This window comes from Balaenoptera musculus, chromosome 8 (genome assembly GCF_009873245.2).
Source record: "Balaenoptera musculus isolate JJ_BM4_2016_0621 chromosome 8, mBalMus1.pri.v3, whole genome shotgun sequence".
Lineage (NCBI taxonomy): Eukaryota > Metazoa > Chordata > Mammalia > Artiodactyla > Balaenopteridae > Balaenoptera > Balaenoptera musculus.
This window is the reverse complement of record NC_045792.1, coordinates 19,326,811-19,347,299: the sequence shown is the minus strand read 5'-3', so window position 1 is coordinate 19,347,299 and position 20,489 is coordinate 19,326,811. Positions and strand designations below refer to the sequence as shown.

Sequence of the window (20,489 nt, the reverse complement as noted above, 5' to 3'; positions counted from 1 at the left end):
CTGTCCCACTGTCATCTGTGATTGGCAGTAAAACAAAGAGGTTATAATTATGGAGTGCTGATTCATAACTGCCTGTTTTTGATTTTGGGCTCTACTGTTTACTGTCTGTATGATCTTGGGCCAGTTACTTGGTCCGTTTCCTCATCTATAAAGTGAAAATAACAATAGTACCTAGCTCATATATTGTTGTGAGGTAATAAGAGATAATATATGTAAAGAGCATAGAATAGTGCTTGGCACATAGTATGTACTCTATAAGTGTTAGCTATTATTAGCTTTAACCTATCCACTTATTTCCAACTCATGGCCACCACCACAGTCCCAGTTGCCATCATCCCTCTGCAGGCTTCTGCAATGGTCTCTAAACATACTCCTCCGGTCCATTCCCCACACAACAGATAGTGATCTACAAATTTAAATCAGCATAATTAAAACAAAACACTTATTTAACAAACTCCTCTTTAGCAATTACCATGTGGAAGTGCTGTCTTAGAGTGTTTATAAATTGATTCATTTGATCTTCAGAACAACCCAACGAGACAGGTTCTATTATCTACATTTTACAGACAGGCAAAGAGATGCCAAGTTACTTGCTCAAGGTCAGTTCCTGTGAGGGCCAGGATTTGAATTGAGACTAGGTAGCTCTAGAACCCATACTCTTAACGATGACTACCCCTGATGCGTCTTATAGTTTTCCACTGCACTTGGAATAAAACCCTAACTTTATCATGGCACTCTGGCTCTGGTCTAGCTTTCCACCCTTATCATGTCCCACTCTCTCCCTCTGGCTCACAACCCAGCATCACTGGCATCTAGCCTGGTCCTCAACACACTCTGTGGTTTCCACTTCGGGGGTTTAATGCAGTGGATGACCTTCTGGAGAACAGGTTTAGGCAACTGTCATCACTTGAGGGCAGGAAGTTATTTGTTTTGTTTGCTACTGAGTTCCCAATGTGTAGAACATAGTAGAGTCTCAATGGCAGGAATTTTGTACTTGAAAGGAATGTCAAGTACAAAAACGGAAGCAGGTAATATAAATTACTGAGCTAAAAGAGATTATTGTGAAAAGAAGGAAAGATATAGCATGGTAATTGGAAGGAGCATAAGAGCTAGTGAAAATTATTTTAAGTAATGGAGATCTGCATCATAACTGAAGGCAGTAGAAGGTGATATATTGAAGATGCTGGCATTGAAAAGAGGACGGAATGTGTGCCACTTCTTCAAGAAGCATGAGGAAATCAGATCCAGAATTTGGAAACTTTAGCTCTAGGGACAGAAAAGGCTTCTCTTCGTTTGTGAATAAAGAACTGTTAGCTAATAGTTAATTGTGGAGTACTAACTAAATGCCAAGTTCTTTACATGCACCATCACACTTAGTTCTCACAAAAATATGCTGAGGCATGTGCTATTATTATCCCCATCTATCCCCTTTATAGATGAGGACATTGAGACAAAGGTTAAATAACTTGCTTCAAATTACAGAGCTAGCAAAAAAAAAAAAAAAAAATTACAGAGCTAGTTAGTAGTAGGTCAAACCTCAAACCCAGATCCTACAGAGCCTTTTGTAAAAATGGACAATAAAATATGGTAGTGAAAAGTAGGATGATCTCAGAAATTAGGGACATTTATTGTTTCGGTTAAATAGGATATAAAGATATCTGCTCTAAGAGTGGTGAGAAGGAATGTGGAATAGACCTTACCTGGAATGCAGTAGCATATTGAATAAGTCTATATCCTGTCATATCTCGCATCTTTCTAAATATTTGTCATTCCTCTCTAGGTTTCAGGTTTGAGCAAGCACAGGAAAAAAAAATATGACTATAAAGATATATTGGAAGAGGAAATGGGAACACAAGAAGATACTTCATTTGACAATATTTATGAAGGACCAACTTTTACTAGACTAAGGCCTGATTCCACTTATGGAATATAATTATAACTATATAAAAAATATAAAAAAATATAATTATAAACTATAATTTCTTTTCTGAGCTTTAACCCTTCAAGCCCTGATTCCATCAGAGATAGTTTATTCTGGCTGGAATGACTTGTATATTCTTGGCACAGAATCTAGCCCAATTAAAAGTAAGGAGGATTAAACAGAAATAGAACATCAGACTGAATACAGTAGCTATGGAAAATGTAGAAATTATTCCCGGTATTCTGCGAAACTGTAGTATTCTAACAATTGCATTTAAATAAAAATATTATACTTAGGTGCAAAAAAACCCCTCAGTCTGATTGTTTTTCTTCTTTATTTGAAACATTCTTTATTTGTACATTTGTATCAGGCAGAGCCCTTTCTCCATTAAAAAAAAGAAAAAGGGCAGTGTAGCAAGTTCTCCTTTTATTAGAATGCAAAAGCCTTACTAGAATCCCCAGTGCCATTCAGCTTAGGCATCTTTGAACAAAACTGGGTTACAGGGGCACCATTAGCTAAAGGAGCCAGAAAAGCAAAAATCTGTCTCTTAGCTTCCACAGTGGGAAAAATAGAAAACTGGAGATGACTGTTAGGTCAAGGAACAAAGCCTACCATACCCTCCAAGTCTGAATTACTGTACCTTCCCATAAAAACCCTCTACTACTAACCATCATCACACTTATCACACTGTGTCTACAATCCTAATAGACCAGAGGCTTATACTCCCAAGCATAAAAAAATCAGCAGAGACCTAATGTATATTTAAGAAAAAAAATCAGATTTATTCATATAATTTACATATACATTCACCTATTGTAAGTACTCAGTTTGACAAATATATATATATAGTTATGCAGTTTTCACCACAATCAAGGTATCATGCATTTCCATCACCCCCAAACTGTACATCTTTGCAGTCAATCCACCCACCCCACGCCATTCCCCTGGGACTGATCTCCTTTCATTCACTACAATTCTGCCTTTTCTAAAATGTCACATAAATGGAATGATACTATATGTAGTCTTTCTTGGTCTTGCTTCTTTAGAATTATGCTTTTGAAATTCATTCTTGTTGTTGCATATTTCAGTAGTTCATTCCTTTTTTAATGACTAGTGTTCTATTACATGGCTATACCACAATTTCTTTAAATATTCAGCAGGTTGATGGACAATTGGTCTTCTTCAGCTTGGGATCATTGTGGATAAAGCTGCTATGAACATTCATGTACAAGTCTTTATGGGGATATGTATTTTCATTTCTCTTGGGAAATAACTCAGAGTGGAATTGCTGGGGTAAACAATAACTATATGTTTAAATATCTGTTTATTTATTTATTGAACAATACTTGCTTTACGTTTCAGGTGTACATCAAAGTGATTCAGATATATATATGTATATATATATTCAGATCTTTTTCCATTATAGTTTATTACAAGATGTTGAATATAGTTCCCTGTGCTATACAGTAGGTCCCTGTTGTGTATTTTATATGTAGTAGTGTGTATCTGTTAATCCCAAATTCCTAATTTATCCCTTCCCCTTCTCCTTTGGTAAATAATTTGTTTTCTAACTCTGAGTCTCTTTCTATTTTGGAAATAATTTCATCTGTGTCATTTTAAAATTCACATATAAGTGATATCATATAATATTTCTTTCTCTGACTTATTTCACTTAATATGATAATCTCTAGGTCCATCCATGTTGCCACAAATGGCATTATTTCATTCTTTTTTATGGCTAGTATTCCATTGTATATATGTATCATATCTTCTTTATCCATTCCTCTGTTGTTGGACATTTAGGTTGCTTCCATGTCTTGGCTATTGAGAACAGTGCTGCAATGAACAATGGGGTGCATGTATCCTTTCAAACCATGGTTTTCTTCAGATATATGCCCAGCAGTGGGATTGCTGGGTCATATGGTAGTTCTATAATTAGTTTTTTAAGGAACCTCCATACTGTTCTGCATAGTGGCTGTACCAGTTTACATTCCCACCAATGGTGTAGGAGGGCTCCCTTTTCTCCACACCCTCTTCAGCATTTGTTATTTGTAGACTTTTTGATGATGGCCATTCTGTCTGGTGTGAAGTGATACCTATTTGATTTTGATTTGCTTTTCTCTAATAATTAGCAATGTTGAGCATCTTTTCATGTGCCTGTTGGCCATCCTTATGTCTTCTTTGGAGAAATGTCTATGTAGGTCTTCTGCCCATTTTTTGATTGGGTTATTTTTTTGATATTGAGCTGTATAAGTTGTTTATATATTTTGGAAATTAATTCTTTGTCAGTTACATTGTTTGCAAATATATTCTCCCACTCTGTAGGTTGTCTTTTCATTTAGGTTAGGATTTCCTTTGCTGTGCAAAAGCTTTCAATTTTAATTGGGTCTCATTTGTTTATTTTTGCTTTGTTTCCATTACTCTAGGAGACGGATCCAAAAAAATATTGCTGCAATTTATAGCAAAGAGTGTTCTGCTTATGTTTTCTTCTAGGAGGTTTATATTATCTGGTCTTACATTTAGGTCTTTAATCCAGTTTATTTTTATATATGCTGTTAGAGACTGTTCTAATTTCATTCCTTCACATGTAGCTGTCCAGTTTTCCCAGCACCAGTTATCGAAGAGACTGTCTTTTCTCCACTGTATATTCTTGCCTCCTTTGTTGTAGATTAATTGACTATATGTGCCTGGGTTTATTTCCGGGCTTTCTATCATGTTCCATTGATCTACATTTCTGTTTTTGTGCCAGTACCATACTGTTTTGATTACTGTAGCTTTGTAGGATAGTCTGAAGTCAGGGAGCCTGATTCCTCCAGCTCTGTTCTCAAGATTATTTTGGCTATTTGTGGTCTTCTGTATTTTCATACAACTTTAAAGAATTTTTGGTCCAGTTCTGTGAAAAATGCCATTGGTAATTCAATAGGGATTGCACTGAATCTGTAGATATCCTTGTATAATATGGTCATTTTAGCGAATGTTTATAAGAATCTGTTTTTCTAAAGTGGCTGTACCATTTTGCATTTCCACCAGCAATGAACTTAAGTAGCTCCACTTGGTTTCTGTCACTTCATGTTGTCAAATGTTTTAATTCTAGGGGATGTATAGTGAATAGCATTTCATTGTGATTTTAGTTTGCATTTCCTAAATGACTTATGATATTGAAGATCTTTAACATGCTTATCTGCCACTTGGTATCTTCTTTGGTGAAGTGTCTATTCAAATCTTTTGCCAATTCTAAATTGTTTATTTCATATTGTGTTAAAAGATTTTTTAATATGGTCTAAAAACAAACCATTTATCAGATACTGTTTTGCCAATCTGTGGGTGGTGTTTTCATTTTCTTTTATGATGTCTTTTGAGGAGAAAAAGTATTTAATTTTAATAGAGTCCAAGTTACCATTTTTTCTTTTTTTTAAACTTAATTTTTATTTTATGTTGGGGAATAGTTGATTTACAATGTTGTGTTTCAGGTTTTCATCAAAGTGGTTCAGTTATACATATACATATAACCATTCTTTTTCAGATTCTTTTCCCGTATAGGTTATTACAGAATATTGAGTAGACTTACCTGTACTATACAGTAGGGCCTTGTTGATTGTCTATTTTATGTATGGTAGTGTGTATATGTTAATCCCAAATTCCTAATTTATCCCTCCATCCCACCTTTCCCCTTTGGTAACCAAAAGTCTGTTTTCGATGTCTCTGAGTCTGCTTGTTTCATAGGTTCATTTGTGTCATATTTTAGATTCCACATATAAGTGATATCGTATGGTTATTTGTCTTTCTCTTCTGACTTAGTTCACTTAGTATGATAACCTCCAGTTGCATCCATGTTGCTGCAAATGGCATTATTTTGTTCTTTTTTATGGCTGAGTAGTATTCCATTGTATATATGTACCACACCTTCTTTGTCCATTCATCTGTTGATGGACATTTAGGTTGTTTCCATGTCTTGGCTCTTGTGACTAGTGCTGCTATGAACATAGGGGTACATGTATCTTTTTGAATTATAGTTTTGTCTGGATATATGCCCAGGAGTGGGATTGTTGGATCATGTGGTAATTCTATTTTTAGTTCTCTGAGGAACCTCCATACTGTTTTCCATAGTGGCTGCACCAACTTACATTCTCACCAACAGTGTAGGAGGGTTCCCTTTTCTCCACACCCTCTCCAGCATTTGTTATTTGTAGACTTTTTAACAATGGACATTCTGACCGATGTGAAGTGGTACCTCATTGTGGTTTTGATTTGCATTTCTCTAATAATTAGCGATGTTGAGCATCTTTTCATGTACCTATTGGCCATCTGTATAAAACATCAACAGTATTTCTTGATACCCAGGTTAAAGTGTCCAGACTATGCCCAAGATGGAGTTGCTTATGCTAAGCCCCATGTTAGTAAACCAAAACTTAAATTTCTGTGCTCGGCTCTCCCAAAAGAGGTAGGCCTAGGCCAACCAATCAGCACTTTCCTGCTCAGCAAAAATTACCTAACCTGGCTCCAAGACTTCCCTTTGCTCCATATAAGGGAAGTAACTGTTCTAACCAACTGACAATGCCCAGTATAACTTCCTTGTTCCTGCTCACTTTGGTCTATGAAACCCGCTCTCTTTGTACAACACTTCATACATTTGGTCATGATGTATTACCTCTTTTATATTGGTGGAATTGACTTGTTAATATTGGTAAGGACTTTTGCCTCTATTCATGAACGATATTGGTCTTCAGTTTTGTTTTGTATTGTTCTTCTCATAATTCTTGTATTTTTGACTTAAGGGTAATACTGGCCTCATAAAACGGGCTCTTCTAATATCAGGAAGAGTTTGTGCAGCAATGGTATGCTTTCCTTAGAAGTAGAAGGCATTGACTCATCAGGATTATGTTCATTGTTTTTTGGCCTTTTTATGCCATGAATATGTTTGAGATGTCTATGAAATCCACTTGTCCATGTTGCTTTACACTGCAATTATTTAACACAATGTGAGGGCCAAGATGGTGGAGTACGAAGACTGAACTCACCTCCTCCCATGGAAACACCAAAATGATAACTACTTACAGAGCAACTATCTATGAGAATGACCTGAAGACTAGCAGAAAAGATTTTCCATTAAAGAAGGAGCCATAAGACAGGTAGGAAGGGTGGACATGGTATAGTCAGGACCCACAACCCAGGGTCAGCGACCCACAAAAGGGAGGAATATCAGTATCACAGAAGTACTACCCAAGGAGTGAGGGGTCCAAGTCCCACATCAGGCTCCCCAGCATGGGGATTCTGCACTGAGAAGATGAGCCCCCAGAGTGTCTGGCTTTGAAAATTAGCAGGACTTACATTAGGGAGAGCCAGAAGGCTATAGGAAACAGACTCCATTCCTAAAGGGTGCATGCAACTTCTCACATGCTCTGAGTCCCAGTGCAGAGGCAGTAGTTTGAAAGGGGCCTGGGTCAGACCCACTTACTGATCTTAGAGAACCTCCCAGAGAGGCAAGAAGCAATCAGGACTCCCCCTGGGGATGGAGGCATCAGCCATTTTGGGGAGCTTAATCTAGCACTGGTAACACCAGTGCCATTCTGGAATCCTCCCTCTAGCCTATTAGTGCTGGGGACCTGGCCCTGTCCACCAGCAGGCTGGCACTAACCCTGAGGCCTCAGCTGTACAGACAGCCATGTGGAGACCTGGCCTCGGTCACCAGTGGGACAGCACCAATCCCGAATGCCCCTGAGTCACACAGACAACAGACAACCACATAGGAAGCCTACCCCACGTTCCAGTGGGCCCACAACCACCATACAAGACATGGTCTTGCAGCCAGTGGGGTTGGGGCCAGCCACGTCACAACAGAAGCACACAGGCAGCCCACGTAGGGGGTACACTAGAACATATAGCTCTGTTAACCAGAGAGGAGTGTACTGCTGCGCCCCACAGGATGTTTCCTTAAATACGGTCACTTCACCAAGATTGGGAAATGTAACCAACCTACCTGGTACACAGAAATAAACACAGAGAATTGGGCAAAATGAGGAGACAGAAATTTATGTTCCAAACAATGGAATAAGACAAAACATCAGAAAAAGAACTAAACAAAGTAGAGATAAGGAATCTACCAGATAAAGAGTTCAAGGTATAGATCATAAAGGTGCTCAATGAACTCTGGAGAAGAATGGAGAACACCATGACCATTTAAACAAACAGTTTGAAAATATAAAGAAGAACCAAAAGGAGTTGATGAATAAGATAACTGAAATAAAAAATACACTAGAAGGAATCAATAGTAGATTAGATAATACAGAGGAATGGATCACCAATCTGGAAGACATGGCAGTGGAAATTCCCAAGCTGAACAGAGAAATGAAAAAAGAATTTAAAAAAAATGAGGATAGTTTACAAGACACCTAAGACAACATAAAGCATACTAACATTTGCATTACAGGGGTCCTAGAAGAAGAGAGAAAGGGGCAGAGAACTTACTTGAGAAATAATTGCTGAGAAATTCCCTAACGAGGGGAAAGAAACAGACATTCAAGTCCAGGAAGCACAGAGAGTTCCAAACGAGATGATCCAACGAGGTCCACACAAAGACACATTATAATTAAAATTGCAAAGGGAGTTCCCTGGTGGCATAGAGTTAGGATCCCGGGCTTTCACTGCTGTGGCCTGGGTTCCATCCCTGGTTGGGAAACTGAGAACCAACAAGCTGCATGGCATGGCCAAAAGAAAAAAATTAAAAAAAAAAAAAAGTAAAATCGCAAAAATTAAAGATAAAGGGAATCTTAGAAGTAGCAAGAGAAAAGCCATTAGTAACATACAAAGAAACCCCCATAAGGCTATCAGGTGAATTTTCAGCAACAATTTTGTAGGCCAGAAGGGAATGTCATGATATATTCAAAGTGATGAAAGGAAAAAGCTTACAACCAAGAATACTCTAGCTGGCATGGCTATCGTTCAGATTTAAAGGGGAGATAAAGAGTTTCAAAGACAAGCAAAAGCTAAAATGGTTCAGCACCACTAAACTGGCTTTATAAGAAATGTTATAGGGGGCTTCCCTGGTGGCTCAGTGGTTGAGAGTCTGCCTGCCAATGCAGGGGACACGGGTTTGAGCCCTGGTCTGGGAAGATCCCACATGCCGCGGAGCAACTAAGCCCGTGAGCCACAATTACTGAGCCTGCGCGTCTGAGCCTGTGCTTCGCAACAAGAGAGACCGCAATAGTGAGAGGCCGCAATAATGAGAGGCCCGCGCATCGCGATGAAGAGTGGCCCCCGCTTGCCGCAACTGGAGAAAGCCCTCGCACAGAAACGAAGACCCAACACAGCCATAAATAAATAAATAAATAAATAAATAAATAAATAAATAAAAATTTAAAAAAAAAAAAAAAAAAAAAAGAAATGTTATAGGGAATTCCCTGGTGGTCCAGTGGTTAGGGCTCTGTGCTTCCACTGCAGGGGGCATGAGTTCGATCCCTGGTCGGCAAACTAAGATCCCGCATGCCACGTGGCATGGCCAGAAAAAAAAAAAAAAAAAAGTTACAGGGACTTCTCTAAGCAGAAAAGGAAAGTCCACAGCTATAAAAAGGAAAATTATGAAAAGAAAAATCTCACTGGTAAAGGGAAACACACAGTAAAGGTAGTAATTCAACCACTTATAAAACTAGTATAAAGGTTAAAAGACAAAAGTAGTAAACCATCTATATACACAATAAATAAAGAAATACACAACACAAAAAGACGTAAAATATGATGTCAGAAACATTAAACATTGGGATAGGGGAGTAAAAATGTAGACTGGTTAGAACGCATTTGAATTTAAGAGATCAACTAAAATGATTATGTAACTTATACCGTGTTATATGTGAGCTTCATGGTAACCACAAACCAGAAACCAATAATAGACACACAAGAAAGAGAAAAGAATCTAAACATAAAACTAAAGATAGCCATCAAATCATAAGGAAAGAGGGCAAAAGAAAAAAGGAACAAAAAAAGAACCACGGAAACAACCAGAACACAATTAACAAAATGACAATAAATACATGTCTATCACTAATTATTTTAAATGTAAATGGACTAAATGCTCCAATCAAAAGACACAGAGTAGCTGAATGGATAGAAAAACAAAACCCACATATATGCTGCCTACAGGAGATTCACTTCAGATGTAAAGACACATACAGACTGAGTGATGGGATGGAAAAAGGTATTCCATGCAAATGGAAATCAAAAGAAAACCAGGACAGCAATACTTGTATCACAGAAAATAGATTTTAAAGTACGTGCTGTAACAAGAGACAAAGAAGGACATTACTTAATGATATAGGGATCCATCCAAAAAGAAGATAAAACAATTGTAAATATAGATGCATCCAACATAGGAATACTTAAATATATAAAGCAAATATTAATAGACATAAAGGGAGAAACTGACAGTAACATAGTATTAGTAGGGACTTTAAAACCCCTTTACATCAATGGATGGATCATCCGACAAAATCAATACAGAAAAAGACTGGTCTTAAATGACACATTAGACCAGATGAACTTAATAGATACATACAGTACGTTCCGTCAAAAGTAGCTGAATATACATTTTTTTCAATGCATGTGGAACATCCTCCAGGATAGATCACATGCTAGGTCACAAAACAAGTTTCAATAAACTTAAGACTGAAATCATATCAAGTATCTTTTCTGACCACATGGTATGACACTAGAAATCAACCTACGAGAAAAAAAAACTGCAAAAAACACAAAGATGGGGAGGCTAAACAACATGCTATGAAACAACCAATGTGTCATTAAATAAATCAAAGAGGAAATTAAAAACTACCCGAAGACGAATGAAAATAGAAACACAATGATCCAAAATCTATGGAACACAGCAAAAGCAGATCTAAGAGGGAAGTTTACAGCAATGCAATCCTACCTCAGAAAACAAGAATTATCTCAAATAAACAACCTAAAGTTAGACCTAAAAGAACTAGAAAAAGAAGAACAAACAAAACCCAGAGTTAGTAGGAGAGAAATCATAAAAATCAGAGCAGAAATAAATGAAATAAAGACTAAAAAAAAAAAAATAGAAAAGATTAATGAAACTAAGGGGTGGTTCTTCGAAAGATAAACAAAATTGATAAAACCTTTAGTCAGAATCATCATGAAAAAGAGAACGCCCAAATAAATGAAATCAGAAATTAAAGAAGAGAAGTTACAATCAACACCACAGGAATACAAAGGATCATAAGAGATTACTATGAACAATTATATGCCAATAATATGGACAACCGAGAGGAAATGCGCAAATTCCTAGAAATGCAGAATTTCCCATGACTGAATCAGGAAGAAATAGAAAATATGAACAAACCAAACACCAATAATGAAATTGAATCAATACTTTTAAAAAACCTCCCAACAAACAAAAGTCCAGGACCAGATGACTTCACAGGTAAATTCTGCCAAACATTTAAATAAAAGTTAACACCTGTTCTTCTCAAACTATTCCAAAAAATTGAAGAGGAAGGAACGCTTCTAAACTTATTCTGTAAGACCAGCAACACCCAGATATCAAAACCAGACAGACGCCACAAAAAAAGAAAATTACAGGCCATTATTACTGACGAAAACAGATGCAAAAATCCTCAACACAATATTACTAAGTGGAATTCAACCATACATTAAAAGGATCATATACCATGAAGTGGGATTTATCCAAGGGATGCAAGGATAATTCAACACCCACAAATCAATGAAATACACCACATTAACAAATTGAAGGATAAAAATCACATGATCATCTCAATAGATGCAGAAAAGAACTTTTGACAAAGCTCAGCATCCATTTATGATAAAAACCCTCAACATAGTGGAATAGAGGGAACATACTTCAACATAATAAAGGCCATATACAACAAACCTACAGCCAACATAATACTCAATGGTGAATAGCTGAAAGCGTTCCCTCTAAGATCAGGAACAAGACAAGGATGCTCAATCTCACCATTTTTATTCAACATAGTATTGGAAGTCCTAGCCATAGCAATCACATGAGAAAAAGAAATAAAAGGAATCCAAATTGGAAAGGAAAAGTAAAACTGTCACTGTTTGCGGATGACATGATACTAGATATAAAAAATCCTAAAGATGCCACCAAAAACCTATGAGAATTAATAAAGGAATTCAGTAAAGTTGCAGGACACAAAATTAATATGCAAAAACCTGTTTCGTTGTTATACACTAACAACAAACTCTCAGAAAGAAAAATTAAGGAAACAATTCCATTTACAATTGCATCAAAAAGACTAAAATACCTAGGAAAAAAATCTGAACAAGGAGGTAAAAGACCTGTACTCAGAAAACTATACGACATTAACAAAAGAAACTGAGACGACACAAACAAATAGAAAGATAAACTGTGCTCGTAGATTGGGAGAATTGATATTATTAAAATAACCATACTACCAGAGGCAATCTACAGATTCAATGCAATCCCTATCAAAATACCAATGGCATTTTTCACAGAACCCAAACAAATAATTCTATAAATTGTATGGAAACACAGAAGATCCAGAATAGCCAAAGCAATTTTGGGAAAGAAGAACAAAGCTGGAGGTATCATGCTTGCTGACTACAAACAATACTGCAAAGCTATAGTAATCAAAACAGTATGGTACTGGAATAAAAACAGGCTGATCAATGGAAAAGAATAGAGAGATCAGAAATAAACCCACACACTTATGGTCAATTAATCTACAACAAAGGATGCAAAAATACACAATGGGAAAAGACAGCCTCTTCAATAAATGGTGTTGAGAAAACTGGACAGCTACATGCAAAACAATCAAACTGGACTACTTTTCTACACCACATACAAAAGTAAATTCAAACTGGATTAAGAACTGAAGTCATAAAACTCCAAGAAGGAAACAAAGGCAGTATGGTCTTTGACACCGATGTTAGCATTATTTTTTTGGATCTGTCTCCTCAGGCAAGGGAAACCAAAGCAAAAATAAACTAATGGGATTACATTAAACTAGCTTTTGCACAGTGAAGAAAGCTATCAACAAAATGAAAAGGCAGTCTACTGAACAGAAGACATTTGCAAGGATAGATCCAAAATATATGCAACTAAACGTCAAAAAACCCAAACAACCCAATTAAAATATAGAGGTCCTGAATAGATATTTTTTCCAAAGAAGACATACAGATGGCCAACAGACACATGAAAAGATACTCAACATCACCAATCATCAAGGAAATGCATATCAAAACCACAACGAGATATCACCTTACACCTGTCAGAATGGCCATTATCAAAAAGACAACAAATAACAAGTGTTGATGAGGATGTGAGGAAAAGGGAACCCTGGTGAACTGTTTTAAATTGGTGCAGCCACTATGAAAAGTAGTTAGGGAGGGTTCTCAAAAAATTAAAAACAGAACTGACAGATGACCCAGCAATTTCACTTCTGGATATTTACCTCCTCAAAAAAAAACAAAAAAACACTAATTTAAAAAGATATATGCACCCCAATGTTCATAGCAGCATTATTTACAATCGCCAAGATATGAAAGCAACCTAAGTGTCAATCAATAGATGAATGGATAAAAACGATGTGGTATATATATACAATGGAATATTACTCAGCCTTTAAAAAAAAGGATGAAATATTACCACTTGCAGTGACACAGATGAACCTAGAGGGTAGAGTAAGTATAGTTAAGTGAAATAATTCAGAGAAAGACAAATATTGTATGATCTCACACACACGTGGATTCTAAAAAACAAGACAAACAAAACAAAATGAAAGCAGACAGATGCAGAGAACAAACAGAGGTTGTTGTCAGAGGGGAGAAGGTGCAGGGGACAAAATGGGTGAAGGGGAGTAAGAGGTACAAACCTCCAGTTATAAAATAAATAAGCCTGGGGGATATAATATACAGCACAAGGAATATGGTCAATAATATTGTAATAACTTTGTACAGGGACAGATAGCTAATAGACTTATCAAGGTGATTTCATAATGTATGCAAGTGTCAAATCACCATGGAGTATACCTGAAACCAACATAATATTATACATCAACTATATTTCAATTTAAAAAATAAAGTAAAAAAAAACCCCACCAAATCTGCAACCAGCTGAGTGATTACCATTTTCTCTCTTAAAATTCTTCCAACTCTTTACACTCAGGGATATTTTTAAAAAATTGCTTAAGCAATAAGAAATACTAAGTATTTACAAAGAATTATAAGTCTATAATGAATATTCAAATACTAGGGAACATTTTGGGGTGGTTTTCAAATAACCTAACATTAAGTAAGGCAGAACGAGGTTTTCAAAATTGTCAACTGAAGGACATATTTCCCCAGTAAAACTCGTTATTTCTTGCAGTACCACTCATTGGATTTGTATAAAGTATACAATGTTTTTCTTGCAGGAATGACTCTTCCACATGCATTAAGATGGCTACTATTAAAAAAACAAAACAGAAAATAACGTGTTGGTGAGGATGTGGAAAAATCAGAACCCTTGTGCACTGTTTGTGGGAATGTAAAACACTGTAGCCACTATGGAAAACAGCATGGTGTTTCCGTCAAAAAATTCAAAATAGAATTACCATATGATCCAGTGATTCCACTTCTGGGTACATACCCAAAAGAATTAAAAACAGAGTCCTGAAGACATGTCTGTTCACCCATGCTCAATAGCCGCATTATTCATAATAGCTAAAAGGGGAAAGCAACCCAAGTGTTTACAAACAGATAAATGGATAAACAAAAATGTGGTCTATACATACCATGGTCTATACATACCATAAAATTATTCCATCTTTAAAAAGAAGGAAATTCTGATATACAGCAACTGGGATGAACCTTATTAAGGACATTATGCTAGTGAAATAAGCCAGTCACAAAAAGACAAATGCTTATAGTAGGAAGCTAGAGCAGTCAAATTCAGAGAGACAGAAAATAGAATAGTGGTTGCCAAGGGCTGGGTGGAGGGGAGAATGGGGAGTTGTGGAATGGGTACAGAACGTCAGTTTTGCAAGATGAAAAGAGTGCTGGAGATTGGCTGCACTACAGTGTGAATGTACTTATATCACTACTGAACTGTACACTTAAAAATGGTCAAGATGGTAAATTTTATGTTAAGTGTATTTTACCACAATTTTTAAAAATAGCAAATCACATTAATAGTAGACCAGCTATGAACACACACTTATAGCAAGGCAAGATCTACAAGCCAAATCATGACCATTTCTCTCCTGGTTTGGAAATGTGTACTGATCTTAAACTTCAACACTATATGTCAATGTTTCATGCTCTCACAATGTCTTCAGACATTGCCAAATGAGTGGGGAAGCAAAATTACCCCCTGAGAACCACTGCTTTAGAATCATACACTGTACATTAGTGTAAAAGTATATATTTTTACATATTGTTGTACATTAAAAAAATTATGCATGTTGTACATTATGGGCAAAGTGAGGGATTTTTCAGGGAATAATTTTCATTAGATTTTCACCTTACTCACCAAATTCTGAATCTAATCTCTGTGAAAACTTTGTACTGTATTTATGCAAAATTCACTTTTTCAGAAACTGGACAAAAAAGCCTGAAACTCTAAAGACTGAAGTTATTGATTTTTAAAAAACAATAAATATGTGGAATGCAAACTTCAAATTTAGAATATTAGGATCTTTGTATCTGTCATTTCCAGTATATATTTTTTAGACTCTAGAAATGTCGACCAGATCACTCTCTAGGCCCCCCCAAAAAAGAACATTCATTTGGCTTTTTGTCACAGGGTAATCAAAAACTACTATATTATTTAGAGTGAGGTGCACCATACTGGTCTGGTCCTGTGTAGCAGGCTTCTCAGTTCACACTGCATTGTAAATTGCTGTATACCCCAGCCTTGCTTACTGTTGTCTCCCTACGAACCAGCACCATGCTTGGCCCACAGAGCACTCAAATATTTGAATAAAATGAATGAGTCTTAGCATACATTTTCTTTAAGATTTATTTTAAAACAGGTAACAGTGTAATAAAGAAATACATTCAATAGCACTAAAAAAAAAAATCTACATGAAATATACAATTTCATTAAGGTACAACCAAAATATTTGAAGTGGCACATATGTCCATATTTCAAGCCAGTACACTAGCTTTCTATGTATTTAAACACTAGCCTACTTTAATCTTTAAGAAGATCAAAGGTTTTCCTCTTTGCTTTTATTTGCTTTAGGCCATATTTAAATTTTTAGCATTTCTAAGTGCATATATTTTAAGTATATACTATCATGACCACGGATTTATTTACCTACTAATTAGGAAGATACTATGGGGTGGTATGATCAGCACAGAGAATAGTGGAACGAATAGTTATCTCCCTTAATCTGAACACAACTGTTCAAACAGTCTGTAATTTATCTGCTTTTCTAGTAGCTTCTCTCCTTGGTTTCCACTGACCTTATGAGCCAACTGACTGGTGAAGCCTAGATTCTTTTCACTTGAAAGATTTCCAAGTTAGAGATTGTCCATATTAAACTTGTACCTTCAACTTATTATATTCTGCCCTTGGACAAGTTATTTTATTTTTCCAAATTTCACTTTCCCCAGCTGTAAACTGGAATAACATCACTAATCTTGCAAAAGACACTGCATATAATGTATGTCAGGTACTCAGCATACAACAAATATTCTATCATAAATATTTTAAAAACCTAACCATTCCTCATTTGTTCCCAGTTATTTTCTATCTTATTCATTTCCAGACATTGTTCCAGCTTGTCATAATCTTTAGAATCTTATTTCTATCACCTGTGAATTAGCTATTCCTCCTAATTGTTATCTGAAAATCTGGTAAGCTTTTCAAAGCCATTAATAAGAATATCTGAATAGGACAGGAGCTTTACAGCACACCATTCAACGCTGAAGAGTAGATTAATGATGTTATTCAAAGCTCTTTGAATAACATACATCAACCAGCAAGAATTAGCTACAAATTCACTTACCTATACTATCATCTAGCTGATAATTTCTTATTCCACCCATGAAGATTTCAAGGCTTTCTTAAATAAAGACATTCTAAGTTTGCTACATTCCCTTGATTCACTTTGGTAATAAAAATAGGTTTCCTATTCATTCATCCTATTCATCATCAAGGTTCAATCATCCATTTCTTAATCTCTGCAGCTGAGATGAACAGTTTCCTAAGGATGGAGGAAGGATTATATTCACCAATAGACAAGTCAGTAGTTTTATTTGTTTATCTAATGACACTACGGGGACAGAAGAGTTCCATTTCTAGCTATATACCAAACTTGATACCTAAACCCTTTCCTTCCAACAATACACACAGAAATGCTAGGTTAAGATATAAGAAATATTTTTTAAACACATAGCAGAAGTTGTAAGAAAGGGGAAATCCTTACGGCCCAAAATTTTCAGTTTCAGAAGGAAACTAAAAACCAGAGAGGTAGATGTGTGAGCTGATATTCTAGCTGTCCTGGCAAACTTGCCAATCTCATTAACCTATGAATTTCAGCTATAACATTTATAAGAGCACTTTAAAAAGGCAGTGGGTAGTAATTAAATGCACCTGCCCTCATGTCCATAAGGTTGGGACACATTCAGGCTTACACTCTCAGTGAAAGGGGAGTCATCGATACAACACTCTGCCGACTAGCACAGGGAGATAATGTGGAAGAATGTCTGTCTTGGCCTGGGAGTCTTCTCTCAGTAAATTTATAGTACTCTTCAGGTCAGGAAACCCTGAAGCCAAGAAATTAAAGAAAGAGTGGTCCTCTGTCAGTGATAGCCCTGGAACTATGACATAACCAGGCATAAAGCTTTTCTGGAAGGAATTATTCTTAACCCAGGTCACTCAAGATTCCCATGAGAAGGTCCTGCTGAAAATAAGCTCACCTTCTAAAATCACAAAATACATGGATAAACAGTCCACCAATTACAAAAACCAACAGATACAAACAACAGAAACTTAAAGTTAAAAAAAAAACCCAACTAGACATCATGAAACAAATAATAGGCAAACCTTAAAAATGATACATACCTAGAAATGGAAAACAACTTTTGAAAGGAGAAACCCAATGAATAGTTTAAAAAGGAGATTACATAGAGATAAGAGAATTCATGAACTAGAAGACAGATATGAAGGCATCATAGAAAGATAAAGTACTGGAAACACAGTGGGCTTAAAAGATAAAGAGAATAGAATGAGAAGGTCTAATATACATTTCTAAAAAATAGTAACCATACTGTGTCTGTGAAATTTGTTCTCCATATCATAACACCTTCATTATTCAGTAACACTGAGTGATCTCACTACTGAAAATCCAAACATATTTACTATGGTATATAGATGGTTACAATTTTAAAGTTATTTTCTTCCTTTTATATGCTAATATTTTATCATTCATATATAATATCCAGGAAACAAGTTCTAATTAAAAGCTATATCAAAACTAGCAGTATATTTATTTGTTCTAACTCCTACTAAAGAAAAATCTGCCAGCGCTGCTGCTATACTCCTGCTGCTTGCATTTTCAGCTAAAGCAAAAGTCAGTGATTCTACTGAAAATGATACAAGTATGCACTTGAGAAGAAAAAATAAACATTTACCTTAGAAGTAGAGCATGATTGACTGTTTATTTCTAAAGTGTGAGAAAACTGTTCCTTGAGACTATCAAAGCATCTTTAGGTAAATGAAGCAAGCATTAAATGTTTTTTAAAAAACACAGAAGTTTACTTAGTTCAATACTAATACCTATTTGAAGTATGTGGGTGGGTTAAAAATGAAGGCCAAAATACAATTTCTAAAGGCTGAATTCAAAGGCAATCACATGCTTAATATCACACCCAAGCTTTCCAGCCTGGGAAAAGTCGGCTGAGATTTTTGGGGTCCATGGCTTGTTGTATGAGCAAATTCACCTGCCCACCAACACTGAGCACGGTTCCTTCCTCCACTCCTTTTAGTTTCTCTTGCAGTCTCATCAAGACACGTTCAGCTACTTTGTTGAAACTGTGGTCAATATCACTAACGACAAAAACACAAAGGTTAATGAGGTGGAACAGTTTAAAGGGCCTTGGGAATAGGAGAATTTGAACAATTGACAACAGATCCTTCCCCAAATACTGCTCACCTGAGATTTCGTTTGCATTCCTGGTCATCTGCATTTAGAGTGGAATGGAGCTCACTTTCATCCTCTGGCCTCTGCTGTAAATACAGAGCTTTCAAAGGATTCATTGTCCAGTCAAAGAGAGGATCATACAGGAGGACCTAGACAGAGAGGACATACGTATTAGAAGAACAATGTGTATTTTGATGATGTATTTAGAAACAGTAGAACCAGTATTATAAAAATAATACAGGCCAGTCACATGGTAGTTGACTGGGATGGAGGGGCAAACTTATCACATGTGCTTCATGTTTCCCTGTGGAGGAAACTATACTAACATGATGCTCTGGGATTTTTCTCCCATCTGAATTCATTCTTTCTCCATTTTGGGGACTGTGACATCCTTTGACTCATGTTTCCTGATTGGGTGAAACTAATCAATTAAAAGCAGATAAGCATTAGTTACTCTTTCCTTCTCCCTCTCCTCTTGATCAGTTCTTGGGTAAGAACATTTGCCAAAGCAGAGAACTGCAGGCCCCAACTCTCCCTCAGGTGAGCTGTACTAAGGGACAGATTAGATGGTGGGAGCTGGACAGCAGTAGCAAGCCTATTTGGACCTTACTCCTAAGCCATATCCTCCAACAGTTGTATCAGTAATAAACCTGACATTTTGATCTCTATCTTATTCTTAGGGCTCTTTCTTTTCCACTCAATTAGTTCCAAATTTGGGTGGAGAAAAAAAGGTATAATTTATTGAAAACTCCTCAAAACCCAAGGTCTAGTGCTATGGTTGGCATCTTGAAATCTACATATGGAGTAGAATTTGAATACTAAAATAACTGGCATGGCCAGAGCAAGTGATTCTAAGTCTAAATTTTAGTAAGTGAGGTCACAGGTATTTTTTGACCTCGGCAATTCAGAACAGCTAACTGCCCCTGGTGTTTATAAGCACATAATTTTTTCTAAATAGGCCTCAGCAAATGCTTACCATACAGGTCTTAATAATAAGTGAAGACTCAGTTCCAGGAATGCCTGATTTTGCAGGATATTCCAGCATTACAAAGTTGGAATATTTTCTTGCTGCTGCCTTTTTTGTGTTTCTAGGTAGGTCTGCAGTCTGATACTATAAAATGCCCTTAGCGTTACATGTTAAATTCCAGGACAAATACTAGATCAGCAGTACCAAAAACTGGTCATCTGTTTATGCTGTTCTGAGCACCCTCCAGGACTATTAAAAAATACAGAGGGACTGACTCTGAATATATGTGGTTTGTCCATAAATTTAAGGGTTTCTATGTGACTTCAAATTGGGCACTGACATGGGTTTAGACTTAAGGGATTCAAACCAGTTTCACCCCCAAAAGGGACATATATTTTATTAACCAACTAATGAAAAGAAATGGGGGCCTCTATTATAAACAGACTATATGGTCTTCTTTGGT

General features: G+C 36.3%; 2 protein-coding genes across 12 annotated transcripts in view; one reads left to right on the top strand and one right to left on the bottom strand.

Moving 5' to 3' along the window:
* Positions 1-20,489, top strand: part of LOC118899409 (protein O-glucosyltransferase 3) — a 161,938-nt gene that overhangs the window by 128,447 nt on the left and 13,002 nt on the right. For 2 of the 8 annotated variants that reach the window (XM_036861103.1, XM_036861100.1), the window contains one exon: positions 1,781-1,893. The exons of the other annotated variants lie outside the window; for them this stretch is intronic. In XM_036861103.1, coding sequence (XP_036716998.1) covers positions 1,781-1,793 — 13 coding nt within the window. In that variant the 3' untranslated portion in view covers positions 1,794-1,893. Of the gene's footprint in view, positions 1-1,780; positions 1,894-20,489 lie in introns of those variants that run through there. 8 annotated transcript variants of the gene reach the window in all.
* Positions 15,945-20,489, bottom strand: part of ATM (ATM serine/threonine kinase) — a 149,139-nt gene continuing 144,594 nt past the window's right edge. For all 4 annotated transcript variants that reach the window (XM_036861082.1, XM_036861086.1, XM_036861083.1 and 1 more), the window contains 2 exons: positions 19,072-19,208; positions 15,945-18,965 (listed from right to left, as the gene is read on the bottom strand). In XM_036861082.1, coding sequence (XP_036716977.1) covers positions 18,782-18,965; positions 19,072-19,208 — 321 coding nt within the window. In that variant the 3' untranslated portion in view covers positions 15,945-18,781. The remainder of the gene's footprint in view (positions 18,966-19,071; positions 19,209-20,489) is intronic.